Source organism: Lithobates pipiens, unplaced genomic scaffold (genome assembly GCF_037356315.1).
Source record: "Lithobates pipiens isolate NorthernLeopardFrog02 unplaced genomic scaffold, aLitPip1_a1.2 Scaffold_23, whole genome shotgun sequence".
NCBI lineage: Eukaryota > Metazoa > Chordata > Amphibia > Anura > Ranidae > Lithobates > Lithobates pipiens.
The window spans coordinates 156,018,740-156,039,067 of NW_027507785.1; the positions used below are offsets into that span (position 1 = coordinate 156,018,740).

At 44.0% G+C, this 20,328-nt stretch overlaps 1 protein-coding gene across 3 annotated transcripts in view; it reads right to left on the reverse strand.

The window, feature by feature from the left end:
* Nucleotides 1-20,328, reverse strand: part of ATF7IP (activating transcription factor 7 interacting protein) — a 181,062-nt gene that overhangs the window by 51,771 nt on the left and 108,963 nt on the right. For all 3 annotated transcript variants that reach the window (XM_077452506.1, XM_077452504.1, XM_077452505.1), the window contains exon 12: nucleotides 8,308-8,377. In XM_077452506.1, the coding sequence (XP_077308632.1) occupies nucleotides 8,308-8,377 (70 nt within the window). The remainder of the gene's footprint in view (nucleotides 1-8,307; nucleotides 8,378-20,328) is intronic.

Below are 20,328 nucleotides of genomic sequence, written 5' to 3' on the forward strand. Positions count from 1 at the left end.
TTAATGATATAAGAAGGCTGCCACCTAAGGTCTATCTTTGAAGGACAGTGTCTCTTTGCATATTCTAAATGTGCCGCTGCTATAAATGTGAGTGGAGAGGAGAAGGGGAAGCCATAATAAAAAGGAAGAAAAATAATTTGCTTGCTGATGGAAACTCGCTTTAGCTGCCAGACCCCTTCCTTTTTCTAGTTGAAATTACAACTGAACTTTTATGCATATAATTTAAGGATGAAGTGTGCGCTGCTGTGAACAAAGGAGGTTGGATATATTCTGATGCTTGGTTATCTGACGCAAGAGTTTCTTTTGCAGGAAAAACTTATCTAAAACCTCTTCTGGTTGTGTGACCGTGTAGTTTGCCTCCTTTTAACACTTAAAGGACTGAAATGTGAGTGGAGATGAGAAGGAGAGGAGAAGGGGAAGCAATAATAAAAGGAAAAAAAAAAAAATATAATTTGCTTGCTGATGGAAATCTGCTGTAGCTGCCAGATCCCTTCCCTTCTCTAGTTGAATACAAAATTACAACTGAATTTGTATGCATACAATTTAAGGATGAAGTGAGCGCTGCGGTAAAAGGAAGAAAAATAATTCGCTGGCTGATGGAAACTCGCTTTAGCTGCCAGACCCCTTCCCTTTTTTTTTTTTTCTTTTTTTTTCTTTTTTTATTTTAGTTGAATACAAAATTACAACTGAACTTTTATCCATATAATCTAAGGATGAAGTGTGCGCTGCGGTGAACATAGGAGGTTGGATATACTCCGACGCTTGGTTATCTGACACAGGAGTTTCTTTTGCAGGAAAAACCTATCTAAAGCCATAATAAAAGGAAGAAAAACAATTTGCTTGCTGATGGAAACTCGCTTTAGCTGCCAGACCCCTTCCTTTTTCTAGTTGAAATTACAACTGAACTTTTATGCATATAATTTAAGGATGAAGTGTGCGCTGCTGTGAACAAAGGAGGTTGGATATATTCTGATGCTTGGTTATCTGACGCAAGAGTTTCTTTTGCAGGAAAAACTTATCTAAAACCTCTTCTGGCTGTGGGTCCGAGTAGTTTGCCTCTATTTAACAGTTAAAGGACTGGATACATGTTTTTCGTCTTTTTTTGATTTTGGGGTGGGAGAACTTGTTATCAAAGAAAGACCCACTTAAAAACCTTTTCTGGCTGTGTGACGGTTTTGACTGTTTTTGATTGTCTCCATGTAATAGCTGTAGGACCGGACATATCTTTGTTTTTTGGTTTTAAATTTTTTTTTTTTTTTTTTTTTTTTTTTTGTGTGTCTTTTTGGGGGGGAAAAGCTGCTATCAAAGTAAGATGAATTCAGCTTAACAGCTGTAATAATATCACTATCAACAACTTCTCACCGTATAGCCTATTACATTTTCGGTATACCATTAACAGCATGGTCCTTGATAGAGGATCTTTCCACGGCATGGAAAGCAGCTGAACTAGGTCCCATCCCCCCCTCCCTTTTTGTCTTTTTTCTCTTTTTTAGAATAAGGCAGCCGTTGATACTGTTATTCTTGATTTAATTGTATCTTATGACGGGTGATCTTGGGCCTTTGGGGGATCTTTAGTGGTTCGGACGCAGGTATACTGGATTAGGTTGAAGGTAGGAGGGAAGAGTGGGAAGTGGGGCTGATAGTAAAAAGGAATATCTGGCGAGCGTTAGATAAAGGGAGGAGGGTCTCCAACCCTGTCAAAATGAGGGGAAAGACAAGTAAAGTAAACAAGACAGTCACCCCGGCTACAAGTCCGGTCGGGATCCAAAAATATTTAGCTGCAAACTCTAGTATAAGAGAGGATGAAGGGACTGACAGCCCCAGAACAGATAAATCTATTCGCCCAGGCCCAAGTAGACAGAAGGGGGAAGAGGGAAGGGGGGTAAAAAATACCACGAGTAAGTCAAGCGAGATTAAAAAAAAAAGCGGGGTAAATTTACAGAATGTAGAAATAGACCAGAATAATTCCCGAGGGGAGGGGGAGGTGGTTAACAGGGAGACAGAAGAAATGATTCCGGATAGCCATAGAGAAACCCTCCAACCCCCACAAATCAGGGAGATGCTCTCTGAGATGTTCTCGAGAATGGAGATCTCCCTAAGGGCAGATATCGCAACAATAAGAAGTGATATAGGTTTGGTATTGGGGAGAGTTGAGGAGTTAGAAAACAGAGTTGAGTCTCAAGAGATTAAGATGGAGGGAATCTTAGAGCAGATAACAGCTCTCCGGAAATCAAATAGAGCAATTAGATATAAGCTGGAGGACCAAGAAAATAGAAGTAGGAGAAAGAATATACGGATAAAAGGTCTCCCCGAGTCATATGGTGGGTCGGCTCTGGGCGAGATAGCTCAACAGATTTTTAACCCTTTATTAGATAAGGAAGTCACAGCCCCTTTGAAAATTGATAGAATACATAGAATGACTCTACCCCGGGGGATTAGAACAGAAGCACCTCGAGACGTTATAGTGAGATTTCACAATGTAGTAGAAAAAATGCAGGTAATGAGAAGAGGGAGAACACAGTCTGGGGTGGTCCATGAGGGCGCGGAACTGCAGATCTACCCTGATTTAGCGGGTGAGACATTGGGAAGGAGGAGATGCTTAAAACCACTTACTGAACTGCTGAGAGCGGCGGACATCCCATATCAATGGGGATTTCCTGCATGCCTCATAGGAAAGAAAGAGGGACGATCTGCAGTTCTGCGCTACCCTGAAGACCTCCCAGAATTTTGTGAACAGTTAGGTATAATCCCTGCCCCTCAGATAGAATGGAGTAGTGAAGATGTATTAGGGGCGGAAGGGAATAGTACCCGGGGGAGGAAAGGGCAGGGCCGACCAATCAGGGGGAGTCGAAAGTAGATTACTGGAATTGAGCTGAACTGATGAATTTGCACTGAGAGTTGAGGGGTGAGGGGGGGGAATTGGGGGGAGGGAGGGAGGGTAGGCGAGAGGAGTCTTGGGCGGTTTAAGGTTCAAGCTCCAGGGATACTATGGGGGTGAGGCGAACACAAACAGCGGCCCACCAATGCCATAGGCTTAACGGGAAGGGGGGTGTCCTACCCAGTCTCACGAGACGTTCCGTTATAGGACAAAGGGGGTTCTGGGAGGGGAGATGGAGGGAGGGAGGGAAAGGGAGGGGGGTGGTTTTCGGTTGCTTTTTTGGGCTCTCGCTCGGTCCTCCCATGGGACTAGCAGGTACGGGCACCACTGGATCCACTAGACGCTTAGGAGGAAAGGAAAAAAGAAAGAAGAAAGGGAAAGAAAGAAGGGAAGGAAAGAAAAGGAAAAAAAAAAGAGAAAAAAATAGGGAGGGGAATTATCCCAGTAGAGAGGTATGGTAGTCCTTAATGTTGTTACGTATAATGTAAGGGGTTTAAATTCAAAAAGGAAAAGATTCCGGGTAAATGACGAACTGCAATATATGGACGCAAATATAGTGTGTTTGCAGGAGACGCATATAACATGCACTTCTGGGGTTAGACTGAATTCGGCCAATTACCCGGTGTGGTTCTACGGGGATTCCCCATCCCCCTTCTCGAGAGGGGTTGCAATAGGGTTCAGTAGAACAATAAGATTTAACCTAGAAGAGCGACTGGTGGATCCGGAGGGTCGTTACCTATGCCTAAAAGGTATGCTGTTTAATTCTAAATGTACAATTGTTAATATCTATGCCCCAAACAAGAATACGGGTCGATTCGTGAAGAAAGTTTTGAATAAAATAGAAGATTTTAAAGAAGGGAAATTAATTTTGGCAGGTGATTTCAATTGGAGCATGAACCCCAAAATAGATACTACAGGGGTGGGGCCTAGGATATCTGAACATAAACTGAGGTCATTTTCAAGAGTATTAACTGCATACCAATTATATGATACTTGGAGAACACTGCACCCTAAAGATAGGGATTATACATGTTTTTCCTCGGTCCATGGTTCCTTTTCCCGTATAGATTATATCTTCCTGGAGCATTCATTTTTAAGGGCACTTAAGAAGGCTGAAATAAAGATAAGAACTGTTTCAGATCATGCTCCTGTGCTGATTCAGTTGGAGATCGGGGGGGACCATGGACCGAGGACGAATTGGAGACTGAATGAATCTCTATTACAGGACAAAGATACAGCAGAAAGGATTGAGCAGGAGATTATACAATTCTTTAGTCTGAATGACATCCCGGAAACATCTAGCCCTGTATTATGGGAAGCGCACAAGGCAGTTATAAGAGGCATATTAATAGGGATTGGTGCAGGGAAAAAGAGAGAGAGGGAGAAGAAGAAATCCCTATTATACGAGGAAATTCAGAGATTGGAACAGTTGGGGAGACCATGGGGGCTTCAGGACACCCAAGATTTAATAACAAAAAAACGTGAGTTAGATGATTGCTTAGAGCAGAATAGGAGATCGATCTATCATATTTTGGGAAGAGAAAGGTACCAATGGGGGAATAAATCAGGTAAATGGCTGGCTAGGAGGGTGAAGGAAAAGAAAAATAGAACTTTCATTCCAAACGTAAGAAATGCTGCGGGGGACTTACAAAATATGCCAGACGATATTGTTAACACATTCTTCACATATTATCAGGGCCTATATAATATCGGGCAACAGGATAAGGGTGAGAATCAAGTAGAGGAGGGAATAAAGGAATATCTAAATCAGTTAGATATCCCCAGGGCCAGGCAATTAGAAATGGAAGCATTAGAAACCCCAATAACAAGGGCGGAGGTTGAGAGGGCGATCAAAAATACAGCTAAAGGAGGGTGCCCGGGGCCCGATGGTTTCCCGATCTCCTACTATAAACAATTCCAAAAACAGCTAGTCCCAAGATTATGCGACTATTTTAATGCAGTGGGGAAGGGTCAAGCATTTCGTGAAGAAACACTTCTGACACATGTGGTCCTGATCTTAAAAGAGGGAAAAGACCCGGCGGCAGTAGAAAGCTATAGGCCAATTTCTTTATTAAATTCAGACATTAAATTGTTTGCAAAAATTATTGCAGAGAGATTGGGACCACATGTGCCAGAATGGATATTGCAGGATCAGGTTGGATTTATTGAGGGGAGAGAGGGTCGGGATAACACATTAAAGACCATTATGTTATGCCAAGAAGCGGTAAGACGGGGCACCCCTGCGGTGCTCATGTCAATAGACGCGGAAAAGGCATTTGACCGAGTGGGGTGGAGGTTCTTGTTTGAGGTTCTGGAAAGGTATGGAGTGGGGGACCGTATGAGGGGTTGGGTAGACGCCCTTTATACCCACCCTAAAGCTAGAATAAGAATAAACGGGGCCCTGTCCTGCCCCCTTGAGTTATTCAATGGGACAAGACAGGGCTGCCCGCTATCCCCATTATTATTTATACTGTCACTAGAACCTCTGTTGAGGGCCATTAGGATGAATTCAAACATTTATGGGATAAGGGCTGCTGACAGGGAGTTCAAGGTTGCGGCGTTTGCCGACGACCTTTTGCTCTATATTTCCAACCCTGGGTCTTCCATACCAGCACTAATGGAAGAACTATCAAGTTATGGGAAGGTCTCTAACTTCAAGGTTAATACATCTAAATCCGAAATTCTGAATCTGAATATTTCTATAACAGAGCAGAGCCGTCTTCGGTCTAAATTCCCCTTTAGATGGTGTGGGAGGGAATTGGTCTACTTGGGAATAAGGCTGACAGCAGAGGTGAGTGATCTGTTTGAGGCCAATTATATACCCTTATTAAATAAAATTAAACAGAATTTGGAAAGGTGTCAATATAAAGCTCTATCATGGACAGGTAGAATAAACGTAGTTAAAATGTTTATTTTACCAATCTTTTCCTATACATGCCAAATGATCCCAATAGTGTTACCACAGGTTTATTTAAATAAATTAAAAATCTTGATTAACAGATTTATATGGAAAAAAAAAGCGGCAAGGGTGGCTCGGAATACCCTGATCAGAAGTAAAGAAAGGGGAGGGTTGGCAATGCCGGATCTCCAAAAGTATTATGAGGCTATAGCAATCTCTCGAATACCGGACTGGATTTATAATAAAAAGGGTAAGGACTGGGCTGAATTAGAAATTAAGTTAAGTAGAAGGGATTTAGGGGAAATAGTATGGATACCTGCAAAACACAGAGAATTAGGCCCTAACACAAGCACACTCACAAAAAATTTATTTCAGATATGGGACACAATAAACAAACGACATAACTGGGAACACAACTCACCACTAATGCCACTACTGGACACTAAATTCTTTATCCCAGGTCAAGAGGAATATTTATATTATAGTAGTTGGGTTAAGAAAGATAATATTAAAATACAGGAGGTGATGGAAGGTAATAGGATGTGCACATATGAAGAAATTATAGGGAAATGGGGACATAAACCATTAGACAAATGGAGATATTTTCAATTATATTATTTTATTCAGTCTTTACCACAGCCACTACGGGGTATGGAACAACTTAGACCGTTGGAGAAGCTATTAGTGAACCGACAGTGCCTTCAAAAAAGAATCTCAAAATTTTATAAAATTCTAATAGAAAGAATAGAGCAAAATTACCCTCCCTATTTAGAAAAATGGGAAAACGAAATCGGGTCCTTAGGTGATGATGGCCATAGAAATAGGATAATTAGACGAACCTACTCGGTTACCGTAGATTCGCAAACACGAGAGATGTCCTATAAACTTTTAACAAGATGGTACATAACCCCACAACAAGGAAATAAAATATGCAGTGCGACCCCCCGGCTATGCTGGAGAGGCTGCATGGGGGAGGGGTCTTTTGCCCACATATGGTGGCTGTGCCCTAAGATACAGATATTTTGGGATAAAGTAATAGAAACTATTTTTGAAATAACAGGGGAAAGGATTAGGAGGGATCCATGGGTATGTTTGTTTCATGATATAGAAAAAGGAGAGAAGGAGTATGCGTATTCCTTGATACCCTCTTTATTAAATGCTGCTAAATCATTGATACCGCTTAGATGGAAAAGAGCTGACCCGCCCTCAATGAGGGAGTGGGCAGATAGGTTAGAAAAGACTCGAATCATAGAAGAGTCAATGTACAAACTGGATAACTTGGAGGAAAGGTACCAAAATAAATGGCGTCTTTGGGTATTGTTTGGTAAAACTGAAAGCTATCTGAAGAGGATTGAAAGCTAGTTAAAAGGAGTCCCATGGAGTAGGATCGAGTGAGGGAGGGGTGGGAAGGGGGGGGGGGGAGGGAATAGGAAGATAACCTGTATAAGAAATGATGTTGTATTTAATATGTGAAATAGTTTATATATGAATCGTGGTTTTTTGTAAATTTTGGAAAATCCTATAAATAAAGAATTAAAAAAAAAAAAAAATACAGTCTTAATAAATCCCATAGTACAATCCATTAAGTGCCCCAATGTATGCGTAAAAAAAAAAAAAAATTAATAAAAAAAAAAAAAAAAGTGTAGCTTCATACCGCATTTCCCAGTGTCCACGCTGCTCATGTGACTGACTACCCGCACTGCCTCTCGCATCTCTCCTGGCCTCAGTGGTGAATGCTCAGCCCCGCCCGCTGACTGTAGCAGTCAGATCAGAAGAGAGGTGGGGCGGGCAGTCACGTGAGCAGCGTTAACGCTCTGAGAACTGCAGTATAAAGTTAGATATATTTTTAAAAGGCACATACAATGGGGCACTTAATGGATAACATGGGATTCAATAAGACTGTTATTTAGGGTGGCAGTGGTGTAGTGGTTAGCACTCTAGCCTAGCAGCAAAACGGGTCACTGGTTCGAATCCCAACCACGACACTACCTGCCTGGAGCTTGCATGTTCTCCCTGTGCCTGCCTGGGTTTCCTCCAGGTACTCCGGTTTCCTCCCACACTCCAAAGACATGCTGGTAGGTTAATTTGCTTCTGTCCAAAATTGGCCTTAGTATATGAATGGGGACCTTGGATTGTGGGCTCCTTGAAGGTGTAGGGACCAACGTGGGTGTACAATGCACAGGGATAGGGACCATTGTAGACACTCACTCAGGTTGAACTGGATGGACTGGTGCCTTTATTCAAGCTTACCAACTATAACTATTTCAACGGCTACAAGTACGCAAAATTAATTGGATCCTGTCTAGACTGGCCCTAGTATGGAGTATATATGAATGAATGAGAGTTAGGGACCTTATGATTGTAATCTCTGGGTGCTATACGAATACCTGTAATAAAATTAGCTATATCTCATAGCGCTACATCACCCAATGAGCTACAACTAGAAAATGATTTGCATTATTCTCAGAACAAACTGGAGGTCTACATGTGTGTAAACCAAGGACAACATGGTCTTTAGTTTTGTACTCACCTTGAGAAGACAGTTCAGGACCTTCATCATCCAGGGTAAGGTCAATAACACCAGCTGCAGGTTTACCACTCTAAAATGAAAATTACACTGAACTTAATAAAATGTTAGAAGCATGCAATATAAAACTTTTTTTAAAATCAAAATATGCTTTTGTTAAATTTTTGTTTTTTTTAACTAGACACTTGCAAGCACAAAACACAATCTTTGAAAATTAGAGAAAACATACTGCAAATGGGATAACTTTCATGCCTGAGCCCATTTCTGACATTTGTAATCCATATTTTTTGCTAATTACTTAGAACCCCCTTAAACTTTATTTTTAAGCAGACCCTAGAGAATAAAATGGTGATTGTTGCAATATTTTATGTCACATGATATTTGCACAGCAGTCTTTTCAAATGAAATTTTTTGAGTAAAAAAGGACACCTTCACAAAGAAAAAAAATAAATAAATAAATAAAAATAAAAACAAACACACTAAACCGTAAAGTCAGCCCATTTTTCTATACTGTGAAAGATGTTACACAGAGTAAATAGATATCCAACACATCATGCTTTGAAATTGCGCACATTAGTGGAACGGCAACAAACTACGGTACTTTAAACTCCATAGGCGACGCTTTAAAAAAAAAAAAAAAAAAAGATAAGTTACAGAGGAGGTCTTTTGCTAGAATTATTGCTCCTGCTTTAATGATTGATACCTCGCTTGTGTGTTTTGAACACTGTTTACATATGCGGGCGCGACTTATGCATTCGGTTTCTTTGCTGCACAGGGACGGGGGCGCTTAAAAAAAAAAAAAAAAAAAATTCTGATCACTTTTATTTGTTGTAACAAGGAATGTAAACATCCCTTGCGACAGTAATAGGTCTGTGACAGGTACTCTTTATGGAGGACTCGGGGGGTCTAAAAGACCCCAAATCCCTCCTGTGCACTTCAAAGTATTCAGATTGATAGTATTCAGAATCGCCGTTTAGGCATTTTTCTCTAAATCGCCGGCCATTGGCAGCCAAGTAAACCGGAAGGGATATAGTTTCCGTGTTTTTGCATGAAACTGCTTTGTTCCAGTCTCAGCATAGCCGGTGGAAAGTGCCAGATTGTGGATCGGGTCTGCCAGTGGGACGTGAGGCCAGAGAAGAGCGGCAGAATGGTAAAGACCCCTCCCGCTCCTGTAGGATAACAGCGGAGCGGCTTTTAGCTGCATTGGTTGTTACCCCCCTAAAGGGCCAACTGCCTACGCAAAAAAACAAACAAAACAAAAACAAAACAAACAGTACCGGATGAGCCTGCAGCTGCAAACAAGAATAAAACCGAATACAAGACAAGACTAAAATGCTCCATAAGCACCACAGAAAGTTTACCTTAACATTCCAACAGTACATTTGTACAAGATACATTTAAAAATGTACTTTCAAGAATTAAGAAGTTCTCACCCTATGAATTTGTGTAGTGTATTTTTTTTTTTTTAAATCCTGTAATCTGGGTGCTGTTTGCAAGTGTATTTCCCATAGGTGTCATGATACAAACTGAATGTATTACATATGAAATAAAATAGAACATTCCAACAAACAGAAAACATTCACTCCCACACATGCTTAGAATTCAAGCCTATCACCATCTTTTGTGAGAATAAATGCATGCATAAAGATTCATAAAAGATAAAATAAAAATTCTCATTTGTGCCTGCAAAACATTAAAACCATAATGGACTGGTGTCTTTATGCAACCTTACCAACCATGTACCTATGTAATTTGTGGATTGCAGGTGCAATGCTCTGGCACCTGAAAGCTATTCCTCCCAATGCATGCTCATACCAAAGTACAGACCTTCAGTTATAGGGCTGGAGAAAGAATCAAGAGACCAAGTGTGGTGGCATCAGCACATTTATGGCCCCCATTGAGAACTACGAATCCTTATGTCATGGTGATGGTACTTTTATTCAAATATTTCTGTGAACAAAATAACCCAGCTGTGTGGGTAAAGCCAAGCAAAGCAGCAACAGCAGCGGTGGGGGGGGGGCTCTCGATCCTGTGGGATCCCTGGGAGGAAGGAGAAATGGTGGGGGAGGGTATCGAAAGCTACGACCGGCATGCTTGCTTTTTTTAAATGCAGGGCTTCCTTCCCCAAAGAGGGGAAGAAATTTCGCCATGGGGGGGGGGTGTCTGTGGGGAGAGAACCCCCCAGACTTACCAGGGGGGTGTCGCTCAGCCGTAGAAGCATCCGCTTCCAAACACAATGTGGCTCTGAGACGCATGAGGCGAGTACTCAATACAGTCCCCAGTGGTGACACATAGGCATGACAGCATTTACTAAATTAAAGGAGACATTTCATAAGAACATTTTTTAAATTTCTTAGAAAACTCCTTACCTTTTCCCACTGCAGGGTTCTCTGTGGTAAACCAACAGACCCAATCTTTACCCTGCACGGTGGGCTCCGTTAAACCTTCAGGAGCTGGGGATCCAAAAAGTAAAACCCACAATCCTGGGCCTGTAATAGCACCCTGGCAGTAAAAAGGTTATGGCCTTAATACCAAAAAGTACTGCATTCCAGGGTCCAGCTTCCTAAAGGAGAGCATTCACAGGCAAAAACCTAGTTTTTTTCAGATACGAGGCACGGGTACCATTCAATATGGCCAAGATTTAGCAAGTATTGCTCCAGTGGAGCTCAGCACAGCACATATTTATTCGTGACCAACACTTTAGACACTGGTGAAAAAAATTGGAGGTGCTTCCACCAGTGGGAGGGGTTATATAGGGAGTGCACTTTTTAATTTAGGATGTGCCAGTGTCCATCACCTGAAGTTGGCCTATAACCCACATAGTAACTACTACGGCTCTGTGTCCCCTGATGTATGAAAAGAAATATGGATTTTAACTTGTGAGCAACAAGTGTCAGAAATGGGCTTAGGCATTAAAGGATTGATGAAGAAATTAGATTTTTACTTTATTGGATGTGTTTTATAGCAGAAAGTTACAAATATTGTTCTTTTCAAAATGGTCGGTCTACAGCACAACTGTAGAGTTGATCAAATACCACCAAAAGAAAGCTCAATTTGTAAGGGGGGGGGCGACAATTTTATTTAGGCACAGTATCGCACGACCTTGCAATTGTCAGTTAAAGTAACGCAGTGCCATATGGCAAAAAATGGCCTGGTCATAGCTTCCAGGATGAAAGTGGTTAAAGTGTTACTAAACCCAGGACCCTGCATTCACCATATCTAGTCTCCCACAGTACATAGAAAAGCAATTTTAGTAAATGAACTGCTACATACCTTTTCTCATCAGCAGTATATAGCATTCTTGTGACTAGGGCGGAAACAACTAATCAACACGATAGATAGATGAAAATAATAGCTTATGAAAATAGTTGTCAATCGATTTGTTGGTCAGCCAATTAGTTGGCCTGCCTACAGACTAACTTATTTCTTAACATATCCGGAAATGCAGTACAACGCACATACAGCTCTGTACACCATCTGTACATGTCAGTATACACAGTGCAGCACACACAAACAGCTTGGTACACCGTTCGTATATGTCACAAGTTCCTGAACTTGTGAATGTGCGAGGAGTAATGCCTTGTGGGACAGTCCTGGACTGGAGAAGGAAGGGATTTAAAGTGGTTCTAAAAAGGCAAAAGAGTACTTTTACTCTAATGCATTCTATTAACCACTTCAGCCCCGGACCAATTTTCAGCCTAAGGACCAGAGGTCTTTTTACAATTTCGCACTGCACTAACTAGTAATTGCGCGGTCATGCAATGTTGTACCCAAACGAAATTTGCGTCCTTTTCTTCCCACAAATAGAGCTTTCTTTTGATGGTATTTGATTTCCTCTGCGATTTTTATTTTTTGCGATATAAATGGAAAAAGACCGAAAATTTTGAGAAAAAAAATATATATATATTTTCTACTTTTTGTTATAAGAAAAACCGAATAAACTCAATTTTAGTCATACATTTAGGGGAAAATTTATTCAGCCACATGTCTTTAGTTTAAAAAAAAAAAAAAAAAAAAAAAAAAGAAGAAGGTCAATAAGCGGATATTTATTGGTTTGCGCAAAAGTTATAGCGTCTACAAACTAGAGTACATTTTCTGGAATTTACACAGCTTTTAATTTATGACTGCCTATCTCATTTCTTGAGGTGCTAAAATGGCAGGGCAGTACAAACCCCCCCCCCCCCCCAAATGACCCAATTTTGGAAAGTAGACACCCCAAGGAAATTGCTGAGGGGCATATTGAGTGTGTGATTGAATAATGACACAAAAAAAAAAAAGTTTACAAAAAGTTGTCACTAAATGATTGCTCACACATGCCATAGTTATATGTGGAATTGCACCCCAAAATATATTCTGCTGCTTCTCCTGAGTACGGGGATACCACATATGTGGGACTTTTTGTGAGTCTAGCCGCGTACGGCACCCCGAAAACCAATCACTGCCTTCAGGATTTCGAAGGGTGCAAATTTTTGATTTCACTCCTCACTACCTATCACAGTTTTGAAGGCCATAAAATGCCAAAATAACACAAACCCCCCCCCCCAAATGACCCCCAAGCTATTTACTGAGAGGCATGTTGAGTGCATGAAATATTTTATATTTTGCCACAAGTTGCAGGAATTACAATTTTTTTTTTTTTTGCACAAAGTTGTCACTAAATGATATATTGCTCACACATGCTATGGGCATAAGTCAAATTACATCCTAAAATAAATTCTGCTGCTTCTCCCGAGTATGGGGATACCACACATGTGGGGGACTTTTTGGGAGTGTACCTTAACCACTTTCAGACCGGACCATTTTGCTGGTAAATGACCAGAGGTCTTTTTACACTTTGGCACTGCGCTGCTTTAACTGGTAATTGCGCGGTCATGCAATGTTGTACCCAAACAAAATTTGCGTCCTTTTCTTCCCACAAATAGAGCTTTCTTTTGATGGTATTTGATTGCCTCTGCGATTTTTATTTTTTGCGATATAAACGTAAAAAGACCGCAAATTTTGAAAAAAAATGATATTTTCTACTTTTTGTTATTAGAAAAATCCAATAAACTCAATTTTAGTCATACATTTAGGCCAAAATGTATTCAGCCACATGTCTTTGGTAAAAAAAAAGTCAATAATTGTATATTTATTGGTTTGCGCAAAAGTTGTCACATCTACAAACTAAGGTACGTTTTCTGGAATTTACGCAGCTTTTAGTTTACGACTGCCTATCTCATTTCTTGAGGTGCTAAAATGGCAGGGCAGTACAAAACCCCCCCAAATGACCCCATTTTGGAAAGTAGACCCCCTAAGGAAATTGATAAGAGGCATGTTGAGCCCATTGAATATTTTATTTTTTTGCCTCAAGCGATTGAATAATGACAAAAAAAAATATTTTTTTTTTTTTTACACAAAGTTGTCACTAAATGATATATTGCTCACACATGCTATGGGCGTATGTGAAATGACACCCCAAAATAAATTCTGCTGCTTCTCCTGAGTATGGGGATACCACATATGTGGGACTTTTTGGGAGCCTAGCCGCGTACGGGGCCCCGAAAACCAAGCACCGCCTTCAGGCTTTCTAAGGGCGTAAATTTTTGAGTTCACTTCTCACTACCTATTACAGTTTTGAAGGCCATAAAATGCCAAGATGGCACAAAACCCCCACAAATGACCCCATTTTAGAAAGTAGACACCCCAAGCTATTTGCTGAGAGGCATGTTGAGTTCATGGAATATTTTATATTTTGCCACAAGTTGCGGGAAAATTACAAACTTTTTTTTTTTTTTTTTTTTTTAACAAAGTTGTCACTAAATGATATATTGCTCATGCATGCCATGGGCATATGTGAAATGACACCCCAAAATAAATTCTGCTGCTTCTCCTGAGTACGGGGATACCACATATGTGGGACTTTTTGGGAGCCTAGCCGCGTACGGGGCCCCGAAAACCAAGCACCGCCTTCAGGCTTTCTAAGGGCGTAATTTTTTGATTTCACTCCTCACTACCTATTACAGTTTTGAAGGCCATAAAATGTCAAGATGGCACAAAACCCCCACAAATGACCCCATTTTAGAAAGTAGACACCCCAAGCTATTTGCTGAGAGGCATGTTGAGTCCATGGAATATTTTATATTTTGCCACAAGTTGCGGGAAAATTACAAACTTTTTTTTTTTTTTTTTTTTTTTAACAAAGTTGTCACTAAATGATATATTGCTCATGCATGCCATGGGCATATGTGAAATGACACCCCAAAATAAATTCTGCTGCTTCTCCTGAGTATGGGGATACCACATATGTGGGACTTTTTGGGAGCCTAGCCGCGTACGGGGCCCCGAAAACCAAGCACCGCCTTCAGGCTTTCTAAGGGCGTTACAGTTTTGAAGGCCATAAAATGCCAAGATGGCACAAACCCCCCCCAAATGACCCCATTTTGGAAAGTAGACACCCCTAAATTTAGGGGTACACTAGTGAGACTAGGTAATAAATGGCGGGTGCCCTGAAACTATAAAAAAATAACTAACCAACCAGCGTCACCTGTAACAGTTATATGGTGATCACTGGTGAAAGGGTTAACTAGGGGGCAATTAGGGGGCTTTATGCGGTAGTATATGGGGGTCCCTGGCGCTATAAAAAGCTGCAGCGAACCTAAATACCTACCTGCCTAACTAGCGTCACCTGTGACACTAATACAGCGATCAGAAAAACGATCGCTTATTAGGCTGGGTTCACACTGGAGCGATGCGGGAACGCCACGAATGCGCGGCGGGTTCCCGCATCGCATGCCTCCCGGCGGCAGTTCACACTGCCCTATGCGAACTGCTGGGAGTGTCAGTGAAATGTTACTGACACCCCCAGATCAGTTCGCATATCGCAGTGCGATCTGCAAACTCGGATCGCATGGTGTGAACACCCATGCGATCCGATTCTGCTGCGGGCCAAAAAAAGGGTCCCGTGCGAATTTGCGGCGGGTGCGGCGAATGGCTGAACTCGAATCGCACAGAGATCGGATGTGATTTGCACTGCAGTGCGGTGCGAATCACATCCGTTCTCATAAACCGCTGCAATGTGAACCCAGCCTTAGTGACACTGGCGACGGGGGGTGATCACGGGGTTAAACCTTTATTGGGGGGGTTAGGGGGGTACCTTAGAACTAAAGGGGGCTAACCCTAACTGCCCTAACAGTTATTAGTCACAAATGACACCCGCCGGGTGATCAGGGGGTTAAACCTTTATTAGGTAATAAATGGCGGGTGCCCTGAAACTATAAAAAAATAACTAACCAACCAGCGTCACCTGTAACAGTTATATGGTGATCACTGGTGAAAGGGTTAACTAGGGGGCAATCAGGGGGCTTTATGCGGTAGTATATGGGGGTCCCTGGCGCTATAAAAAGCTGCGGCGAACCTAAATACCTACCTGCCTAACTAGCGTCACCTGTGACACTAATACGGCGATCAGAAAAATGATCGCTTATTAGGCTGGGTTCACACTGGAGCGATGCGGAAACGCCGCGAATCCGCGGCGGGTTCCCGCATCGCATGCCTCCCGGCGGCAGTTCACACTGCCCTATGCGAACTGCTGGGAGTGTCAGTGAAATGTTACTGACACCCCCAGATCAGTTCGCATATCGCAGTGCGATCTGCAAACTCGGATCGCATGGTGTGAACACCCATGCGATCCGATTCTGCTGCGGGCCAAAAAAAGGGTCCCGTGCGAATTTGCGGCGGGTGCGGCGAATGGCTGAACTCGAATCGCACAGAGATCGGATGTGATTTGCACTGCAGTGCGGTGCGAATCACATTCGTTCTCATAAACCGCTGCAATGTGAACCCAGCCTTAGTGACACTGGCGACGGGGGGTGATCACGGGGTTAAACCTTTATTGGGGGGGTTAGGGGGGTACATTAGAACTAAAGGGGGCTAACCCTAACTGCCCTAACATTTATTACAGTCACAAATGACACCAATGCAAAAAAAAAAAAAAAATGACATTGGTGTCACTGTGACTGGGGGGCAGGGGTAATTGGGGGGGTGATCGGGGGGTAAAGGGGGGGTGTGAGTGTGCCTGGCATGTTCTACTGTGTGTGTGAGTGTTGGTGCAACTTACTGATCCGCTCTCCTCCGTGTCGGAACGAAAAATACCGACACGGAGGAGAGAATACATCACTTCCTCTCCTGTGTTTACATTACAGGAGAGGAAGTGATGTCACCGGGGATTTCTATTCGTCGGGAGCGATCGCGAGGGGGTGGCCATGAATGAATGGCCGTCCCCTCGTCCGGGATCGCTCCCGTACGAATACCGACCGCCGCAGGCACCGGGCGGGGGCCCGATCGGGCCCCCGACCCGCGGGAGGCAAGGGACGTACATGTATGTCCTTATGCCTGCCCGTGCCATTGTACCGACGTACACCGGCGTGCGGCGGTCGGCAACTGGTTAAAGCGGGAGTCCGCGTTTTTTTTTTTTTTTTTCTTTAAAAGCCAGCAGCTACAAAATACTGCAGAAATTAAAACTATTAAAATAGTGACACTTACCTGTCCAGCGCGCCCGCGATGTCGGCACCCGAAGCCGATCTCTCGATAGTCTCTCGGGTGCTGCCGCCGCCATCTTGGGTATGGGAATCAGGAAGTGGAGCCTTTCGGCTTCATTTCCCGGTTCCCTACTGCGCATGCGCGAGTCGCGCTGCGCAATAAGGATGGACCCGCTGCCTCTGGGATCTGTGTGTTTCCCAGCAGGCAGCGGGGGACTTTCGGAAAGGGGCGTAATCTACGCCCCTTTCCGCAGAGAGCTATCCCGGAAGTGGGTGCAGACACCTGTACTGTACAGGTACCTGCACCCCCCCTGAAAGGTGCCAATTGTGGCGCCGGAGGGGGGGGGGGGGGAGGTTTCCAATGAGCGGAAGGTCCACTTTAGGGTGGACCTCCGAGAGAGAGATAGAGATTAGAGATTAGAGATTAGAGATTAGAGATAGAGATAAAGTGATTCTAAAGGTAGAAAATTATCTCTAAGGTGCACTCTAAAGGCAGGAGGAGCCAGAAGCGGCGGTGGGGGGCTGCTCTGTATGGTTATTTACATTTACCACCGCATACAGATATTCAAGAATACTTTTATGAAAATAGTTAGTTGCAGCCCTAGAGACCTTTATCAGTGTCTGGCAGAGCACTGCTTAAAGCAGGTCAGAGGAGTTCATTCTTTGCGGTCTGAGAAATGAGACTGCATGTCCTCTGACCTGTCTGGACAATGCTGATCACATGCACCGCCCTCTCTCCTGGAGGAGGTAGCGGTGGTTGTACTGGAGGGGCCAAATTTCTAACCCCCTGAACAAACATACTCACCACCAAATGAGTCGCAAAAAAATAAATAAATAAAAAAAATAAAAAAATAAGACACCCAAAGCCTATATCTGCCCCTTGATAGTGCTCAAGGCAAGTTTCTGATCTACCCCTCGCTGCAAAAACAGCAGGATCCTGGAAATATGTGCACGGATGCCACCCCATCTCCACATGGAGATGTAGGCCTTCCATGTACAATGTTAAATCTTCGAGAAGATTACTTCCGTGCCATCAGTATAGTGGATATTACCGAATCCGACAGACCTTGGTCCCTTAGCACCTCGCTTTCAACAGCCAAACCATTAAAGCCAGCGACGGTAAAGCAGGATGACGTATTGGACCTTGCGACAGAAGGTCCTCTCGCATCAGCAAGGAACATCCGCCACCATTCGTACTATGTCAGTGTACCACGGACGGTGAAGCCAATCAGAATTACAGGAATCCCCTCGGCCTCCACCGCGAAGCAGACGCGGTAGAAGTTTGAGTGGGGAGAAAAGCATAAAATCAGCCGATAATGCCCCAATGGAGCCAACGTGTCTGCCACGGAGATCCACATCTGGAGTTCCCCACCTTAGGCAAAGGAGCATTCCCCTTGGTCCAGCAGCTGATGACCTAGGTAGTTCACTTGCCAGTTTTCTAAGCCCAGAATGTACACAGCCGACAGACGCTCTGCCCACCGCAGGATGTTAGCGACCCCCAGTGCTGCAGCCAAGCTCCTTGTTCCTCAATGGTTGACATATGCCACCGTGGCATTGTCCGACTGGATCCTGACCGGAAGCCCCTGCAGCCTCTGTGACCATGTGGAGAGGCACCGCCTGATCGCCCAAAGTTACAGCACGTTGATCGGAAGGTGGGATTCTTCCTGGGTCCAGCAACCCTGGGCCGACTGTACACCCCAAACACCCCCCCCCCCCCCCCCAATTGGTCAGGCTGGCATCCGTTGTTCCTGCCTCTTCATTGGACAGTGATCACAACTTACTGGGGGGGCCGGCAACCTCAGCCACCAGAGCAGGGAATCCCTGACTAGCTAGCTCACCCGAATCCAGGGACAACGGAGATTTGTCCCATTTGGACAGGATCTCCTTTTGCAAGACTCGAGTGCGTAATTGAGTATATGGTATCATGAGACCCAGGACTCACACGCAAAAAACGCAGCAACGACCACCTGCGGGACACCAACAACTTCACCGCAGCTTGAAGAGTCTGCAGCTTGTCCGAAGGGAGAATGACTCTCGCCTCCGAGAAATCCAGAAGCAGGCCCAGGTACTCCAAGCATGGAGTCAGCACCAACACCAACTTCTGTAGGTTCAGTACCCAACCAAACGCCCGAAGTTTGCCTAGTAATTGTCACATCCTCCCTTAATTCTGAGGCGGAAGCTGCTCTCAGGAGGTCGTACAGGTAACCCACGATTGCGATCCCTCGCTGCCTTAGCAAAGCCAAAATTGGGGGTAGCACCTTGGTGAAGACCCGCGGTTCCGACGCCAGGCCAAAAGGGAAAGCTACAAATTTTAGTGCTCGCCCCCGACCGCAAATCGCAGAAACCAGATGCATATGGGGACATGCAAGTATGCATCCTTGATGTCCAGGGATGCCAGAAAATCCCTGATGGAGTGCAGCGACCACCGAGTGAACTGATTTCATCCTGAACCTTTGTACTTTCACAAAGCTGTTGAGGGCCTTGACCAGACGGACATCTTCCCTCTTTGGGACTACAAACAGGTTTGGAGTAAAATCCCTGAAACCTTTCCAGTGTCGGTACAGGTACTATTACCCCGCACAACAGCAGGTCCTGTACTGCCCCAAACAGGGCTTCCCGACGAGCCGGAAGATGAAGGTTGGAGGGGGAAAAAAATAAAAAATCTGTTTGGCGGACAAGAAAGAAAAACTCTTGTATCCTGATGAAACCAGTTTGCAGACCCACTGGTTGGAAAGTAGGGAGGTTCACCAAGCTGCAAACTCCTGAAGGCAACCCCTCACCTGAGAGTTGGGCGTGGGGCAAACCTTCATGGGGCAACAGATTTGCTTCCAGGCTTGTTTGGCTTATGAAACCAGGGACGCTTTTGTCCCTCAGCAGGCACCTTGTCGGACCAAGAACGCTTACCTGCCGACCCGGGCGGATGAAAAATCGATTATGAGCGGAAAAAAGGAGAGACCTTGCCTACGGCGTGGCTCCTTACCTTTTCTGGACTGTGGGAGCAAAGTACTCTTATCCCCAGTAACATTCTTAATAAGATCATCCAGCGAGGCTCCAGATAGCCTATCCCCCTGGAAGGGCAAATCCAGTGCTTTCTTAGATGCCGCAAACCAGCATTTCAGCCAAATCAGGCGACGTAGCATTACTGCTGATACAGAGGCTCTAGAGAGCAAGGGGGCCGTAGCTAAGGTCACATTACAGACCTACTTCAGGCCCTGTGTACCGCCACCTCCACGCAGACTGGGGAAGCCTGTTGCTTTTCCAAATTACAGTGCAACAAATTTTGCCCATTCAGTAAGCGTCTGACACCAGGGCCATGGCCAACACTGGCCACAATGCTGACCCCACCACTGTAAACATGGACCGGGCAACCGCCGGGGTCCTTGAAAGCAGGAGTCCCTTCCACCGGAATCATGGTTACCTTATTTAACCTGGATACCGGGGTGTAAACAATCGGAGATGTCCATTTCTTCAGGAAACTCTCCTCAAAACGGTAATGCACCACCATGTG